Source organism: Schistocerca piceifrons, chromosome X, assembly GCF_021461385.2.
Source record: "Schistocerca piceifrons isolate TAMUIC-IGC-003096 chromosome X, iqSchPice1.1, whole genome shotgun sequence".
NCBI classification, from domain to species: domain Eukaryota; kingdom Metazoa; phylum Arthropoda; class Insecta; order Orthoptera; family Acrididae; genus Schistocerca; species Schistocerca piceifrons.
In genome coordinates, this window is record NC_060149.1 from 787045402 (window position 1) to 787064668 (window position 19267).

At 43.0% G+C, this 19267-nt stretch overlaps 1 protein-coding gene across 7 annotated transcripts in view; it reads left to right on the forward strand.

The window, feature by feature from the left end:
* LOC124721462 (ligand of Numb protein X 2-like) overlaps nt 1-19267 on the forward strand; it is a 579832-nt gene that overhangs the window by 475404 nt on the left and 85161 nt on the right. For all 7 annotated transcript variants that reach the window (XM_047246450.1, XM_047246451.1, XM_047246453.1 and 4 more), the window contains one exon: nt 11725-11831. In XM_047246450.1, coding sequence (XP_047102406.1) covers nt 11725-11831 — 107 coding nt within the window. The remainder of the gene's footprint in view (nt 1-11724; nt 11832-19267) is intronic.

A 19267-nucleotide genomic window follows, 5' to 3' on the forward strand; every position in this document is an offset into this window, starting at 1 on the left:
CGTCTTTGCTGCATCCTTTCTTCCTATTGCCCTCCACCGCAGAGAGTCCGGTAGGCGTCTTCTCTATGCCTTACTGTACCATCTTTGACTGTGTACACAGCAATGAGGGACTGCCCGGCAAATACTACCTCGGTTGATAGGGGCCCTGACATCGTTGGCGTGGTTGTCCGTTTACCGGAATGCCACCTTCCGTGCAGAACACGATCATACATTGTGTCGTACTTCAAGAAACACGGTAGCCAAAAAATATCTGCGATCGATATTGCTGAAACTTGAAGCACGTTTAAACACTCATCAAGGGCTAGCACACCGCAAAAGTATAATGTTCCACAATTTCAAAAGGCATAGGTAATGTGGGCATCACACACGCTCATTCCTGAACCGAAGATGTGATGAGGTAAGCTTGAAGTACGTTTAAGTTCTTCTGCGATATTTTGAACGATAAGAAGAAGGCTTCCTTGCAGGAATCATTACTGTCAACCGTAAACACAGAGAGTACAGAGAATTACGACGTTCCTCTATACCATAATGACAGTGGTTTTTAACTCAACCATCCGGAGAGGTGGTCATTCTTTTGGACCATACAAAACATAAGCCAGGAGCACATTGTACCTAGAGGATACACTAACACCATGGCACAATACTGCTATCGTCTAAACGATATTTTCAGTCGCAGAAGGCTTCGTTTTCACCGCTCAGTATCTGCGACCAGCAATGAGTGTGTTTTGTGATACTTATCCGCCTTACTTACTGGTATTTCTATCTACTTGGGAGACTGCAGAAGGCACTGTGAAGGAAGACGGTCTTCTCTAAGAAATCAGTTCATAAGCGGCTAGCGAGAAACACAACCAGTGGTGGACAAAATTTGCAAATACCAAAAACACAACACATTCCCATGCCTAACATGGTGTAGGAAGACCATTGGCATTCAAAACAGCTCCCAGTCGTTTCGGAATGGATAAATACAGGTCATGTATGGTTTTCAATTTATGCCATTCTTCTTGCAAAATAGTGGTAAGTTCAGGCAACTATGATGGAGGTGGATAGCGATCTGTCCCTCCCCACCCCACACCCCCCTTCTCGCCAATATAGACCACAAAAGGTCGATCATATTGAGATCTGGTGACTTTGATAGACAGGGGAGATGCGATAATTCATCCTCGAGATCACAAAATCGCTCCTGAATGATGCGAGATTTATGAATAGGAGCCCTGTCTTCTTGGCACACACCTTCGTCATTTGGGAACAAACATTGTACTATTGGATGGACCCGATCAGTAAAAATGCTCACATAATCGTTGGCAGTAATGCCACCTTCCAGAGTAACCATAGAACCTATTGAATACCACGATATGGATGCCCAAATAATCACCGAAGCCCCTCTATGTTTCACTCTTGGGACGTACAGTCGGCTAGAAGTTGGATACAGCGTGAATTAAAAGACTGATCTCACCAAATGACTTCCTTCCACTGTTCTACAGTCTACGTTTTATGCCTTCGGAGCCACTTTTTCCTGTTCCAGGCATTTGAAGTACTGATGAGTGATTTTGGAACTTCAGCTCGCGCTGTAATTCCCTGTTTAAGGATCCCCTTGCTGTTGTTTTGGTGCTGACTGGGTTCGCTAGCGTGACATTCAATTCAGCAGTGGCTTTTGTATCTGTCGTCCTTTTACTTTTCGACACAATCCTTGTCAACAACGATTTCTCACGATCACTCAACATACACTTTCGTGACTTAGCGCATGATGTTTTCCCGCTTTCCTGTATGCAGTGCCTCTTGAAGCACCAAATACTTCAGCTACCTTGGTTATGGTAGCACCCACGATGCGAGCACAAAAAAATTCCCACTTTTTCTTTTTTTTTTTAATTTATTGGCTATCGGAATGTGCCCTTGCAGCCACCTCAACACTGGAAATGTTATACTACAGTTATTTTTTATAGTTCTGAGTATACATTAGTTTAAATGGTTCAAATGGCTCTGAGCACTATGGGACTTAACTTCTGCGGTCATCAGTTCCCTAGAACTTAGAACTACTTAAACCTAACTAACCTAAGGACATCACACACATCCATGCCCGAGGCAGGGTTCGAACCTGCGACCGTTGCGGTCACGCGGTTCCAGACTGTAGCGCCTTTAACCGCTTGGCCACCCCGGCCGGCATACATTAGTTTAAGTCGTACCCAGGTACCAAGTTACGTAAGCTTAACAAAGGACAGATTCTGACATTACACAAATTTTACACCCACAGTATGTTGAAACAAGGAAGAAAGACGAAAATGTAACAAAGGTAGTGTGCTATAAAAATCCTACTAGAAACACAATAAAAATGATAAATCGCCGTTGGTAAACATTTCAGATATTCCTAATTCAATCCATATTAATGTTTATGTATCTAAATTTGCAATGAAATGTTCTTTTTTATGTGTTGTATGAACTGTTTCAAAAACTGCGGGTAGAGAATTGAATATTGGTGCAGGTCGATAAGTATCATATACACACAACATGAGGACAGCGTACAAGAGCCAAATATGGGTATTTCAGCTATACAGTATTAGGACACACACATATAGGAGACACCGAGTGACATACATTTATACGCTGTGTTCCATATCACGCTGAGTAGCACATGGGAATATGGTCAGTTAATTGTGCTTTGGTCTTTCCCGCGCGTTCTAATTACCAAGGCAATAGATTAGCAGCACAAGAAGCTATATCAAGTTGTTGGCATTGCTGACGAACTTGTAAAGTATTTTAGACAATGGTCTATCGTTGGATGATAACAAGGTGTGGAGGCTATTTGGGAACTGATGACCAAGAGCTCAAAGATTACTTGCAAGTTCACTTTTGTGATACGTGTTCCGAGGACACTGTAGGAATATATATGGTATGGATATTTTTCCTCTCCACAAACACACAGAGGGGTGGCACTTAAGTTGAGCCGATGGAGGTGTTTGTTGAGTATCCAATGATTAAATTTCAGCCGTGGTATAACTGCCGTGAAGCTCCTCGATGTTTGTGTCTTACTATAGTACTCTAGGAAATTGCGGGATAAATTAGTGCGTAGTGACTGTCATTGATTTTAGATGACCTCGACTATTCCTTTCACCAGTCCGATGACAACCGCTTTCTGAGCATGGATATCATATCTGAGAGAGGGAGTTGATCATATTTAATAGTTCCATGTAGAGATGCTTGCTTTCCTAGGAGATCTAGTTGTTCATTTCCAGGTATCCCAGAGTGGCCTTTCATACATACCATCACGATGTTGCGGTTGTTTCTCTGCGTCCGAAACACAAAGTTGCTGCAAGTATGGGATTCGTGCAACTATTACGATGGTGAAACTTCCTGGCAGCTTAAAACTGTGTGCCAGACCGAGACACGAACTCGGGGCCTTTGCCTTTCGCGGGCAAGTGCTCTACCAACTGAGCTACCCAAGCACGACTCACGCCCTGTCCTCACAGCGTTAATTCCTCCAGTACCTCGTCTCCTACCTTCCAAACTTCACAGAAGCTCTCATCTTGTACATTATGATGGTTTCTGATCAGCTGTAGCGCTGACATACTATCGGAAGTTCACTGAGGCTTTTTGCAGATGATGCTGTGGTGTATCGAGAGGTTATAACAATGGAAAACTGTACTGAAATGCAGGAGGATCTGCAGCGAAGTGACGCATGGTGCAGGGAATGGCAATTGAATCTCAATGTAGACAAGTGTAATGTGCTGCGAATACATAGAAAGATAGTTCCCTTATCATTTAGCTACAAAATAGCAGGTCAGCAACTGGAAGCAGTTAATTCCATAAATTATCTGGGAGTACGCATTAGGAGTGATTTAAAATGGAATGATCATATAAAGTTGATCGTCGGTAAAGCAGATGCCAGACTGAGATTCTTGGAAGAATCCTAAGGAAATGCAATCCGAAAACAAAGGAAGTAGGTTACAGTACGCTTGTTCGCCCACTGCTTGAATACTGCTCAACAGTGTGGGATCCGTACCAGATAGGGTTGATAGAAGAGATAGAGAAGATCCAACGGAGAGCAGCGCGCTTCGTTACAGGATCATTTAGTAATCGCGAAAGCGTTACGGAGATGATAGATAAACTCCAGTGGAATACTCTGCAGGAGAGACGCTCAGTAGCTCGGTACGGGCTTTTGTTAAAGTTTCAAGAACATACTTTCACCGAGGAGTCAAGCAGTATATTGCTCCCTCCTACGTATATCTCGCGAAGAGACCATGAGGATAAAATCAGAGAGATTAGAGCCCACACAGAAGCATACCGACAATCCTTCTTTCCACGAACAATACGAGACTGGAATGGAAGGGAGAACCGATAGAGGTACTCAAGGTACCCTCCGCCACACACCGTCAGGTGGCTTGCGGAGTATGGATGTAGATGTAGATGTAGAGATTATGGCTATTGTGTCTGCTATGGTCATCTGTGCGAATAGCAGGACTTCCAAAATGATAGTCAACTAGACTCTCATAATAGTGGAGTGTGGATCCAGCTTGTATAGGCCTTATTATTTGCTTCTAGGCGCGTCAGTCTGGAACCGCGCGACCGCTACGGTCGCAGGTTCGAATCCTGCCTCGAGCATGGATGTGTGTGATGTCCTTAGGTTAGTTAGGTTTTAGTAGTTCTAAATTCTAGGGGACTGATGACCTCAGCAGTTAAGTCGTATAGTGCTCAGAGCCATTTTTTGAACGACCACTGCGAGGTCTAACGTTATCATTACCTGTCTTTGTGTACTTTCCCCACACCTTAGACACACCACTTTGACTGACATGTAAACGATCGGCAGCATCTTGCTGTGTATGACCTGCTGAAAGTAAATCAACTATCAAAGTATTGTATAGTTCAATGTGGCATGTTACTGCAGTGCTAACTGAAAGAAGCTGCTGTTGATACTGGACTGCTCGTGGTGTGCCTTTGCGTCAGCGGTATATTTTAACTGATTGAGAAACGGCCACAAAGCATACAAATAGTAGACTTAGTTCAGTGTTTGGGCTCTAACGAAGTAATGCATGAAATGCCTAGGTCAGTGAGGCCTCTAGTATCGTATATTACATTTTAAGATTGTATTCCAAGCTTTTGTGGAGCAGTGTATTTTATTTTTAGTTTGTAGGTAATGTTGTCTGAATTATATCATATGTGTTAGTTCGTTAGACTTTTTATTTTTATATTTTTAACTGTATTGTGCTAAACAATATAAATACGCTTTATCTCCAAGAGACTGAGGTAACTGCGAAATCGAGCTCTTACAACTATGAGCGAAATACTGTAATCCCCTTTATTTTTCACAGGCTGTCGTTTGAAGACATTACACGGGTGGTGGATGTTGTCCATTCAGTGTTTGTGCATCCTAATTGGGAAAATGTGTGATTATCGTTGTTCGAAAACTTTACAGTTACGGTGTTCTACTAAACACATAACAAAAATTAATGAAGTCCAGCTTCATCTTGAATTCTCGAATCTCCTTCCAAAGCACTTGGTGGCGTAAAGCAACTGCAGCAGCCAGAGGTAAGATATATATGAATAGAATAACCATTGAGAAAGAAAAGGTTCGCGTCTGCTAAGTGGCTTCTCGTAAATTCAACATTCGTTGAAATCAGTTGTCAGGAAATAGAACGCATACCATGGACACACTGACAGCTTAGGAAAAGCGATAAAACAGGTTATTTAAACTTAAATTTTTCAGCGTTATTTCGAAAATATTTAAAGAATAAAGTAAGGTATATTGTTGGGCGAATGACACTGACAACTGTGAATGATATCTTTGAAGATATCATTCTGAAAACATATTTACATTTCCATGAGCACCCTTCCCGGCGACCAACAGCCTTTGTAAGCAGAAGTCCTTACTTCCGTTACACACATGCGACGTTGCCATTAGTTGAGGCTGGTAGGTGCTCTTGAGAAAACTGGCGTGAACAAAAGCACGGAGCAGATATAAATAATTACGATACCCTAGATTTGTTACTGGTATATTTGATCAAGACCCAAGTCTTGACGGAAACGCTACGTGAATTCAAATAGGAATGAAGAAGACATTCTTTTCGTGGAACACCTTTGCGAGAATTAGAAAACCGGCATTTGCTGCTGACTGTAGAACGATTCTACTGCCATCAACGTACATCTGGCATAAGAGAGAGAGTATATATAATCATTTTCGAGTGGAACAGGAAAGGGTAAGGGAATAATTAGCAGTGGTACAATTTACCGTGCGCCATGTACAATATGGTGGCTTGCGGAATGTTGACGTAGATATACACGTAGACTGTTTGTCACGGTGGGCTCAAAGACGACACGAAACGGGGAAAGTGAAAATGCTCTCGGGTAATGTTAAATCTTAATCAGAATTGTTTTAACACTTCATTCGACATTCTTGAGCCTGTGTTCTAAACGCCATAAGTTCTATGGTAGAAGCTTAGGGCATTGCTCGTAGTTCATTTCAAGTTGCAGAAGTATGAGATGAAGCTCTAAACGACGGCCAGAAGGGCAAAACTTTCTGGTCGTCAACATTGCCTGCGCTGAAGCTAATGGCCCTAGTTCAGTTCATTCAATGCACAACTTCCACGTCCAAGTTCTGAGTGGTCTCCGCGTCGCCTCACCCGTTTCTTAGGATCTCTCTCTCTCTCTCTCTCTCTCTCTCTCTCTCTCGCTCGCTCTCTCGCTCTCTCTCTGTGTGTGTGCGTGCGTGTGTGTGTGTGTGTGTGTGTGTGTGTGAGAGAGAGAGAGAGAGAGAGAGAGAAGGCAGCAGATGGGTGTACCCACCGTCTGAGTACAACGTAATCGTAACCTTCAGGACCCTTAAGTGTCTGTGTACCGTGACTTATGAATGCGATCTGCCGTACCTGCTGTCTGAGTTACTTCAAGACCTTTTGTTCACGTCTAAAACACCTCGCATACCTCATTAACTTCCTTTGCCGATCTTCGGAGGCAACAGGAACCGTACATATTGAAATGGAGACCAGGTTTTTTCGAACTATACCCGTACTTATTGCTCATAGTTTTCTGTGTATGGTTGTCGATATCTTGAAAAAAAAAACTGACCATAGTGAGTGGCGTAATTTTTTAACCAGAAGGCCTGCAACCGTGGGGAGATTTACGCCACTGCTACAATAACGGTCACTCGTTCAGAAATTCTTATCTTGTGACACGTTTCAGTCGCAGCCCGTCATCAGAACATAGGCCAAAGTAGATCCATAAACACAAGCGTGATTGACGAAAGTCACAAAGACTAAATTTACCAAAGTTGTTACAACGAATGTTCAGAAATCAGACCTTCCAGAAAGAAAAGTCTTCCTACAGACACTGTACCGCACAAGCGGCTCGTAGTGAAATTGCGTGCATATGGAATATCGACTCAGTTATGTGGCTGGGTCTGTGATTTCCTGTCAGAGAGGTCACAATTCCTTGTAATTGACGAAAAGTCATCGAGTAAAACAGAAGTGATTTCTGGCGCTCTTAAGGTAGTGTTATAGGCCCTTTGCTGTTCCTTATCTATATAAACGATTTAGAGACAATCTGAGCAGCCGTCTTCGGTTGTTTGGAGATGACGCTGTCGTTTATCGACTAATAAAGTCATCAGAAGATCAAAACAAACTGCAAAACGATTTAGAAGAAATATCGGAATGGTGCGAAAAGTGGCAGTTGACCTTAAATAACGAAAAGTGTGAGGTCATCCACATGAGTGCTAAAAGGAACGCGTTAGAGACGTCATAAACCGTTTCGCTGAGATCCTTGAAAAATATTTTTAAAATCGTTGGCTGCTACTCGTGCCCGAGTTTTCATTTTTCTCCTGCATTTCCATTATTGCTTGGCGTTCAAGTACGGAAATGCGTATGATAGCTTAGCAGACCAGTTGTAGCATGAAACATGCGGTCGCATCGATGACACATAATAGTGAAGGGAGAGGCTGGGCCTGGCGAAGTTTGCATTGTGACGTTTTTCATTTTCCTGTCTCCGACGTTCCTACTCAAAATATAAGTAGTCGTGCTCCCACTTTTAAAATAGTCTAATTAAATAATTTAAATTAAATAAATGCGTGTTTATATTTATGTTTATTTATTTGACTACCCATAAAGCAACATCTGGAGGTATTTCCCGAACACACTACGCTCAACTAATGTTTCGCATAGGTTTCTTCGTGTTGTGTGTAGGGCAAAACAAGCGCGGGGGACCCAGCTTAAGATTTTTTTTATTCCGTCCCCAGATCAAAATTGGATATGCTCTTGGCTGTATCGTAAGTGAAGCTACCTTAGGTAATTTTGCTACTATGGTGTGAGTGACTGACAAGTGGGCAAACAGACAGTGAGCACTTGTCGTCCTATTGTTTTAATGTTTAATAAATGTGAATGTGAGTGTGAATGTCGTGTGACTAGGGCCTCCCGTCGGGTAGACCGTGCGGCGGGTGGAAGTCTTTCGGTTTGTCGCCACTTCAGCGACTTGCGCGTCGATGGGGATGAAGTGGTGGTGATGATGATGATGATGATGATGATGATGATTAGGACAACACAACACCCAGTCCCTGAGCGGAGAAAATCTGCGACCCAGCCGGGAATCGAACCCGGGCCCTTAGGATTGACATTCTGTCGCGCTGACTACTCGGCTACCGGGGGCGTACGTGTTTAATAAATAGAACAGTGCAACAAATACACACTTGCTATGGAATCTGCTTGAGTATCAGGTATTCTTCATAAACAAATCGCATTTCAAAATCTGGAGGGTAATGATGAAGAAGACTGTAGTTTTCTAATGAAACGTTTTTGGTAATTATGCTGGCTTACAGAGAATAGCCGGTACTCCAGTGCAGTAAGAATCTGATAAAAAAGACGACTGACAGCCATGTAGTATAGACTATGTTATGCATCGAGTTCCGTTGCTGAGTGGAGCTTCATTAGCAAATTACAGTTCAAAATCGGGAGGGGCTGCAGAGGCACTACAGTAGGAGTCACGCACCATGGCGGTCGAGTTTAGGCTTGTTCTGCGCACCTGCGTCACGTATTCTCCAATAGCCAATGAGCGTTCAGTTGTCCCCTGAGCACTCCGCTGTGAGTGCCATAGCTAATGTGAGGATTAAACGTGATCGTAGCGAGTTGTTTAGTGAATTTAGATCCCATTTTTTGCGAGTTGTCATCGCTGATTGAGATGGTAAGTGATAAATTCTGCGTAAGCAAGCGAGAGACATAATTTGCAGGATATATGCTTTCTTCAAGCAGAAATCATGAGCATGCGCGTACTACGACTGTCGCTTGGAATCGTCAACAATGCAATCCCCGTCCGTGCCTCGACATGCGCGAACCGCCATAGTTCGTGGATCGGGCTATAGAAGACTATAGATATTTAATGGATCATTTAGTTAATGGCGGGATGCAGTAGCAAACAGCAGTACTCTACTAGAAAAAGTAGAAAAAGAGACCTAGCAGCTATACATAACTTGTAGGATGCAAGCATAGTGTAGACTTTAACACAGACGACATTGGTATGCAATTTGCAGGACTACATTGTAGCGAGAAGAGGCAAAACAAGATCCTAAAATCACAGTTAAAGCCCATCTCTGAGCAGCTGCGTGTCCTATGAATAGGATCATATACGCTCTATAATCCCTATTTTACGTGAATAAATTTTCATTCCGGTGAACCATTGCTTCAGGGAGTTCATTTTTCTTTCGATATCTTTCGTTGTGCATAAGTTCTAGAAGGAATAGTGTTGACTCAGTTTAAATTCCAAGGGTATAGCGTTGTTTGTGTTGACAGTCAGAGGTAGCTGTATATTATTGAAGCTTTACACAAAGATGACAGTTGCAAAATACATAAGACGATGGCTGTTTTCAGGTGATCTGACTGCTTCTTAAGTTTCTGTAGAATCGTGAAGCAATGCTGATAGTACAGGGCAGCTTGCCACGAATTACTGACTTTACGGAGGTACACTACTGGCCATTAAAATTACTACACCACCAAGATGACGTGCTACAGATGCGAAGTTTAACCGACAGGAAGAAGATGCTGTGATATGCAAATGATTAGCTTTTCAGAGCATTCACACAAGGTTGGCGCCGGTGGCGACACCTACAACGTGCTGACATGAGGAAAGTTTCCAACCGATTTCTCATACACAAACAGCAGTTGACCGGCGTTGCCTGGTGAAACGTTGTTGTGATGCCTCGTGTAAGGAGGAGAAACGCGTACCATCACGTTTCCGACTTTGATAAAGGTCGGATTGTAGCCTACCGCGATTGCGGTTTATCGTATGGCGACATTGCTGCACGCGTTGGTCGAGATCCAATGACTGTTAGCAGAATATGGAATCGGTGGGCTCAGGAGGGTAATACGGAACGCCGTGCTGGATCCCAACGGCCTCGTATCACTACCAGTCGAGATGACAGGCATCTTATCCGCATGGCTGTAACGGATCGTGCAGCCACGTCTCGATCCCTGAGTCAACAGATGGGGACGTTTGCAAGACAACAACCATCTGTACAAACAGTTCGACGACGTTTGCAGCAACATGGACTATCAGCTCGGAGACCATGGCTGCGGTTACCATTGACGCTGCATCACAGACAGGAGCGCCTGCGGTGGTGTACTCAACGACAAACCTTGGTGACGAATGGCAAAAGGACATTTTTTCGGATGAATCCAGGTTCCGTTTACAGCATCATGATGGTCGCATCCGTGTTTGGCGACATCACGGTGAACGCACATTGGAAGCGTGTATTCGTCATCGAGATAGTGGCGTATCACCCGGCGTGATGGTATGAGGTGCCATTGGTTACACGTCTCGGCCACCTCTTGTTCGCATTGATGGCACTTTGAACAGTGGACGTTACATTCCAGATGTGTTACGACCCGTGGCTCTACTCTTCATTCGATCCCTGCGAAACCCTGCATTTCAGCAGGATAATGCACGACCGCATGTTAAAGTTTCAGTACGGGCCTTTCTGGATACAGAACATGTTCGACTGCTGCCCTGGCCAGCACATTCTCCAGATCTCTCACCAATCGAAAACGTTTGGTCAATGGTTGCCGAGCAACTGGCTCGTCACAATACGCCAGTCACTACTCTTGATGAACTGTGGTATCATGTTGAAGCTGCATGGGCACCTGTACTTGTACACGCCATCCAAGCTCTGTTTGACTCAATGCCGAGGCGTATCAAGGCCGTTATTACGGCCAGAGGTGGTTGTTCTGGGTACTGATTTCTCAGGATCTATGCACCCAAATTGCGTGTAATTGTAATCACATGTCAGTTCTAGTATAATATATTTGTCCAATGAATACCCGTTTATCATCTGCAATTCTTCTTGATGTAGCAATTTTAATGGCCAGTAGTGTATGTTACTTTGTTTTTCAAAATGACGTTTCCCTACTAGAGTTACTTAGCAATTAAACTGCATTCTCTACCACTATCTTCTCGAAGTAAATGGATAGGTGGTGTTAAAGTATTTGTTTCTCCAGCAGTAAGAATATGTATTACAGAGACCTGTGGCGTAAGTAGCTCAAAGGCTCTGAGCACTATGGGACTCAACTGCTGAGGTCATTAGTCCCCTAGAACTTAGAACTAGTGAAACCTAACTAACCTAAGGACATCACAAACATCCATGCCCGAGGCAGGATTCGAACCTGCGACCGTAGCGGTCTTGCGGTTCCAGACTGCAGCGCCTTTAACCGCACGCCGCGTAAGTAGCGATGATTATTCAAGTAGTCCTATCTTTCGTTGTTACAGGTATCACACGACTGCCTGTGCTAGAAGGAGAAATCAGCCATATAGAGATACCACGATTGTCCACAAATCTAGGAATCACCATCGTTGGTGGAGCTGATACTGCCTTGGTAAGTATTTGGTCGACTGTTAAACAGAACTAACTATAAAAAAAGTGTCGTTTATAAGATGTACGTTTCTAGTATTTCTAGGTCATTAATACATGAGGGGAATGAAAACAGTCGGATAGTTTGTTAAGTTGCAGCTTGACACTGTTTGCCGATCATAGGCAGTTATCGTCGGTACAGTTCAATTCGTTTGTCTCCCCTCAGAAGTATAAAGTGCTACCGACACTGCTAATGAGAATTTGAGTGAGTGGTACGTACCAGGCCACCGAAAAACTTTAATTTAAAATATATTTGACAAACATTTATTGAATTTATAATTTACATCACTTCACAAGTGACATTTTACATATTTACTCAAGGTGAACCAGCATGACCCAGCTGTCTTAAAAATCAAGTCAATAAGCGTAACAGGATTGACTTTTTAATTTGAATTCTTGAATAGTCTAACATTGGAAGCGTGTATTCGTTGTCGCCATACTGGCATATCACCCGGCGTGATGGTATGGGGTGCTATTGGCTACATGTCTCGGTCAGCTCTTGTTCGCATTGACGGCACTTTGAACAGTGGACGTTACATTTCAGATGTGTTACGACCCATGGCTCTACCCTTCATTCGATCCCTGCGAAACCCTAGATTTCAGCAGGATAATGCACTTCCGCATGTTGCAGGTCCTGTACGGGCCTTTCTGGATACATAAAATGTTCGACTGCTGCCCTGGCCAGCACATTCTCCAGATCTTTCACCAATCGAAAACGTGTGGTCAATGGTTGCCGAGCAACTGGCTCGTCACAATACGCCAGTCACTACTCTTGATGAACTGTGGTATCGTGTTGAAGCTGCATGGGCAGCTGTACCTGTACACGCCATCCAAGCTCTGTTTGACTCAATGCCCAGGCGTATCAAGGCCGTTATTACGGTCAGAGGTGGTTGTTCTGGGTACTGATTTCTCAGGATCTATGCACCCAAATTGCGTGGAAAATGTAATCACATGTTAGTTCTAGTATAATATATTTGTCCAATAAATACCCCTTTTATCATCTGCATTTCTTCTTGGTGTAGCAACTTTCATGGCCAGTAGTGTACCTTTAAACGATCTTCGTCAAACGCGGAGAGTCACTGGTGTCAAAACACTCCTCCTTACAACGAGAAAACCATTTGCTTGTCGTGCTCTGTCCAATGGCACTATCGCTATACACGGCGCAAATGTTTCTAGCTGCCTCCGCTGCTTTCGCCCCTCTATTTAAATCAAACAGAAGAATATGTCGGAAATGTTCCAATTTCTCCACTTGCCAATCCATTTTCTGGCGTCCACAGCTCCACTCACGATCTCCAGTTATGCACCACCCTAATAGTTCCTGAAGTACCCTCCGCCACTCACCTGAAGGGGGCTTGCTAAGCGTCATTGTACATCTAAAACAAGGCTCCGTTACCAATAGATTATTTGAAACATACAAGGCCCAAACCGCTCTAAAGACGCCGTGAATGATTTATCAGAGGAGACAAGCCTGGAGGAAGGACAGAAGCTCGCTCTCGTCCTTAATGATTTACGACAAACTGTAATGCGCGTAAATCGGCATGGACGATCTGCTATCTGAAAACGAATACCTTCCAGTGTCTTGTCGCAGTCTTTCGACGATGATAAAATTGTGTGTCTCTCCACTCTGTGGAATACCTTATGAATGTTTTTTGACAGTTTTCGTAGAATAGAAATCTAGATTATACTGCACGTTGTTCAAAAGTCTAAGAGATAAAGTCAAACCACAGAACGAGTCAAATTAAATACTCCTGTTGTAACAATATGCCTATTAACTGAGAACCACATAGATCGAAAGGCAAGTGTTAATTAAAATGACTTGGACGTTCAGTAGTTCGTGGATACGTATTGATTAGCATTAATTTAGATACGGTTCAACTTTTCTTTGATCTTTCAGTTACACAATACGTTCGTAACTGCACGAAGAGTCTACGCTCGAATATAATGTGAGGGCCGAGTCAAACGCATTTGAACGGAAATTTTGAGCTTAGTCCGACAGATGCTGTTTTTTTCCGATTTATGCAGGTTTATCAGTCTATGAACGGGTGTTGAAATACATGTTCGGCCACCCAGATGTAGGTAGCTTTTCCGTAATTTCCGTGAAAAAGTGGCCGATTTCCTTCACATCCGAGCTCGTGTGCTCTCTCTCTAATGATCTCGTCGTCAACTCTGATTTTCTTCCTCTGTACTAAATCACATTTACTCATTTCTGGGGCTGCTTAGTTGTCTACGACAGAGAAGTGTGACTGCATTTTTCTAGGTGCCTCTAACATCAGTCTGAACTAGGTCGTGTTTCAGAAGACGGCTTGCGAGTGGAATTAATACTGTGCACTCTTCTCTTCAGAGCCCTAGGAGTACATTCACGACTCCTGTCTCCTGACAACCTTGTTAAACCACTATTCTATGCACAAGTACTGCAGGGCAAGTACAGATGATATCACGAATCTCAAATTGTTTCCAAGTAGAAGCTCTATTCTATTTTCTATTTGAAAATTTGATAGAAGTGCGCATAGAGCAGAAAGTATTTCGGTTTCCCTTTCCTTTGCTATTTTCGGCGTGTTTGCAGGTTTTTTGGCTTGCCAGGTTGCACGAAACAAGAGCAATGGACGAATATGATACCCTAGTTTTCTTCGTCCCAGGGATGTACGATCGAATCAGTCTTAAATCACACTCATTTAAAAGATTAAAAGATAATTAAATGGCGCAGAGTCTGGAGGATCAATGATGGTATCCAATAAAAAGTGAACGGAAGACTTAAAAACATTTATTCTTTTTCATTCAAAAGCAGCACAAATATTTCCAAGACCTTACAGATGTTCAGAATTTCAAACTCGTAAAAGTTTGAAATATCAGCTCACAGCCATATTGTATCACCGTACGACCGCAACCTGTCACCTGCTGATGTACAGAAAATGTTTGTCATGGCACGTCACCCAAAAGCTGTCATCTGAACGTTACAGATCCTACCTCACTGAGTGGCAAGTCGCGACAGATCGAGAGCTTTCCGTCGTTCGAACTGATTTACTCTTGCACTTAACCGAGCTCCGCTATTCTAATTGTGGCAGTAGTTTATATGTTGGGAGCAGCTCCTCTCCTCGTTATAATTTTCCGACCTCACACATCATTCTAAGTGTGTTACTTCGTTAATAAACAAATGAAATATGTAATTTTCACACACATGCCCATCATTTTAAACAACAGAAACATCTTTAAATATTTATTGTAAATAAACATGGCGAGCTTACATAGAGACCTTTTAATTTGTGCTTCATATATATATATATATATATATATATATATATATTCGAGTGCGTCTTCTTTAGTGTAATACACTGATTACTCGATTAACCACTAAATAGGCGAAAGAGTTTGGTTGGGACTACACAGTGCTGTATTTATTTTACGAGTGCATATATGTGTGGAGGATTCAAAGTTCTGGCAACTTTTTTATAATCTGACGTAATTAAAAATATGCTCTAATACTGATAGTACGCGAGGTGATTAATGGTGGTGAGTGGGACCCTCAGCTAGCGGTTGACACCTCGCTGGTTGTGAAGGCTGTGTGCTGTTAACGTTTATACTTATAAAAGTTGAAGTAACTTTCCTACCTTTCTAAGTACAGTTATCGGCAAAATGGTTCAAATGGCTTTGTGCACTATGGGACTTAACTGCTGAGGTCATCAGCCCCCTAGAACTTAGTACTATTTAAAACTAACTATCCTAAGGACATCACACACATCCATGCCCGAGGCAGGATTCGAACCTGCGATCGTAGCGGTCACGCGGTTCCAGACTGTAGCGCCTAGAACCGCTAGGTCACCCCGGCCGGCACAGTTATCGGCAATTATTTTGTCTCGTTGACGCAAGCGTGCTGGCGTATCTGAAATTTTTGTAGGATTATTCGAAGATGTGAAATTTGATTTCCGCATTGTCGGCCTGAAGGTCCGATAAGCCGTCCCCAACGGCCTGGAAATTCGTGCTCAGAGGTTCACCGAGTGCCACATCCCGATCTTTCGCATGTGTCAGCCAACTTTGGGCGTCAACATACGAGGGCTATCCACTAAGTACATTACGTTTTGGAATTAAAAATAAATAAAGTATTGGAAATTTTTTTTATTAGATACAGATGAAAGCCACACTTAAATACTACTTTTCTACATAGTTGCCATTTAAATTAAGGCACTTATCGTAGCGATGGACGAGCTTGGAAATTCCTTCGTCGTAAAATTCGGCCGCCTGCGCCTTCAACCACGTGGTTACCTCTTCTTGAAGCTGTGCGTCGTCATCAAAACGCTGCGTAGCCAACCACTTCTTCATTGCTGGGAATAAGTGGAAGTCGCTCGGTGCCAGGTCGGGACTGTACGGCGGATGAGGAAACAACTCCCACTTAAAAGATTCGAGAACTTCACGAGTGGCATTTGCCGTGTGGGTCCGGGCGTTGTCGTGAATCAGCAAGATCTTTGAGCCCAACTTTCCCCTGCGCTTGTTTTGTATTGCTCTTCTGAGGTTGTGAGGAGTTTGGCAATACCTTTGAGAGTTTATTGTAGTGCCTCTTTCCAGGAAATCCACAAAAATCACACCTTTTCTGTCCCAAAAGAAGAGGTAACCACGTGGTTGAAGGCGCCGGCGGCCGAATTTTACGACGAAGGAATTTCCAAGCTCGTCCATCGCTACGATAAGTGCCTTAATTTAAATGGTAACTACGTAGAAAAGTAGTATTTAAGTGTGGCTTTCATCTGTATATAATAAAAAAAATTCCAATACTTTATTTATTTTTAATTCCGAAACGTAATGTACTTTGTGGATAGCCCTCGTACATCTTCTATGGCAACTTCTTTGTCATCCGCGTTCGGTTGAGCTTAACGTACAGGAACCCCACAATACTTGAATCACATCTGTCTCTCGGTCGCTTAAATTTTCAGTGCTGTCATCATCGCGCTAAGCATTTTTCTATTCGTGTCTGTTCGTTAAAAACTGCTGTCCTGCTGTACAGTGCAACAAAAGTAATTATACGCTGCTCGCTAAGTTCGAAAAGTTTTAAACAGTGAAACGTTTGAAACAGTTATGCTGAAAAATTTCAACTTTCCGCTCGTAGCTTATTACTTTTGTGCCTTCTTAAAACATTTCAAATGACGAATGGGATAGTTCCTTGTGGCAGGTCATAATCAATTTTTATCCGTGACGTTTTTAGCATTTCCTTTCTCAGCTGTTAATAGTTTACCCGTGATTCTTTAAAGAATCGAAATTCCATGCATATGACAGCTTCAAAACTCTCATTACTTTACAAAAATCTGTTAAATGTTTGATGTTAACTACGAGGGTGAGTCAAATGAAAACCTTAAATTTGTAATAACAAATCGAAATTTCGCGCCGTTATCCTATAAGTTGGTATGCGTGCTACAAACAGCGTGCAGAATATCCTGTAGGTGGTAGCAGAGAGCAGATGCACACACACACCGTCGCAGTATCAATATAAAGATGGCCGCCCCACTTGCGACTCGCACCAGGGAATAACAGAGTTCTGTTATTCGGTTTTTGCGTAGTGAAGGTGTGAAACCTATTGAAATTCATCGACGAATGAAGGTTCAGTACGGTGATCCATGTTTGTCACAGCAGCAAGTCTACGAATGGAGTAGGAAGCTCGCAAATGTTGTGACTTAAGTGGAAGATGCTCCTCGTCCAGGTCAGGCACAACGAGTTGTGACTCCACAGAACAATGCAGCATTTGAAGCCGTAGTGAAGGAAAACCGCCGAGTGACACTGAATGACATTGCAGCATGTTTACAGATTCCGTTCGGAAGGAAGAGGTACGTCACGCGGTGCATGAGTGGTTGCGTGGACTACCAAAAGAATTTTTTACTTAAGGAATTTATGCACTTTGTAATCGCTGGCGGACTTGCATTGAGCATGGGGGAGATTATGTTGAAAAGTGATACAGCTTTGTACCACTTCTGCGCAATAAATAGTATTTAAAAAATATTTAAGGTGTCCATTTGACTCACCCTCGTAAGTAAGCTAGAAAAAGTTTAGAAAAGGTTTGAAATTATGCTTAAAGTTTTTTGGAAGTGGCTAAATGCTCTCATTATGAAACACTGGATGAACATATTTTGGGTAATTTGCGCTCCATCTTAAGTAAACGCAACATTGTCACGCATCTCAATGTTTGTGACATATCTCCTGAACTATTAGATTGGTGCATAAGTTCGCAACGTTTTTGTCTTGCGTGTTGGTATTCCAGTTGCTGCGCGCATCCACACAAGATAATGTTATGCATTTGGCGGAACAGCACTGTGTGGTGTACTACGCATTGCTTCCCCGAGGTGCAATCATCACTGCTAACATATGTTTTCAAAAACTGAGACGTCCCGCAGACGTAATCCAAGAACAACGACCAAGAAGACTGCGTGAAGTGATGCTACTCCACGCTATCTCCCGCCTGCATTCGGCCTGACTGAAAAAAAAAAAAAGCCGCGTAGGATTAGACGAGCGGTCTAGGGCGCTGCAGTCATGGACTGTGCGGCTGGTCCTGGCGGAGGTTCGTCCTCCCTCGGGCATGGGTGTGTGTGTTCGTTCTTAGGATAATTTAGGTTAAGTAGTGTGTAAGCTTAGGGACTGATGACCTTAGCAGTTAAGTCCCATAAGATTTCACACATATTTGAACGTTTTTGAACAAAAAACCACACAGGAGTTGGGCTGAGAAGTCATTTCGCGTCCACATTATTCACTTGATCTTGCGCCCTCAGACATTCACCTTTTCTTCTCTCTGTCGAACAACCTTCGGCGGCTGCTGTGGCCGAGCGGTTGTAGGCGCTTCAGTCCGGAACCGCGCTGCTGCTACGGTCGCAGGTTCGAATCCTGCCTCGGGCATGGATGTGTGTAATGTCCTTAGGTTAGTTAGGTTTAAGTAGTTTCTAAGTGTAGGGTACTGATGACCTCAGATGTTAAGTCCCATAGTGCTCAGAGCCAATTGAACCATTAAAATGACAAATGTTATAATATCAACCCTGTAACTTTATTTGTTTAAAATAAATAGTAAATTTAAAGGATCAGTATTTTCAGTTAATCTCCAGATCATCATTTCCTTAACACAAAAAAATGGCTCTGAGCACTATGCGACTTAACTTCTGAGGTCATCAGTCGCCTAGAACTTAGAACTAATTAAACCTAACTAACCTAAGGACATCACACACATCCATGCCCGAGGCAGGATTCGAACATGCGACCGTAGCGGGCGCTCGGTTGCAGATTGTAGCGCCTAGAACCGCACGGCCACTCCGACCGACTCTCAACACAAAACATATTGAATGATGACAGCATGACACCTTATTGAATCACTAGGTAATAAAATATTTACTGTAAAGTTTAGTGCATAATAATTACATTTGTTCTTTATTTATTTATCAG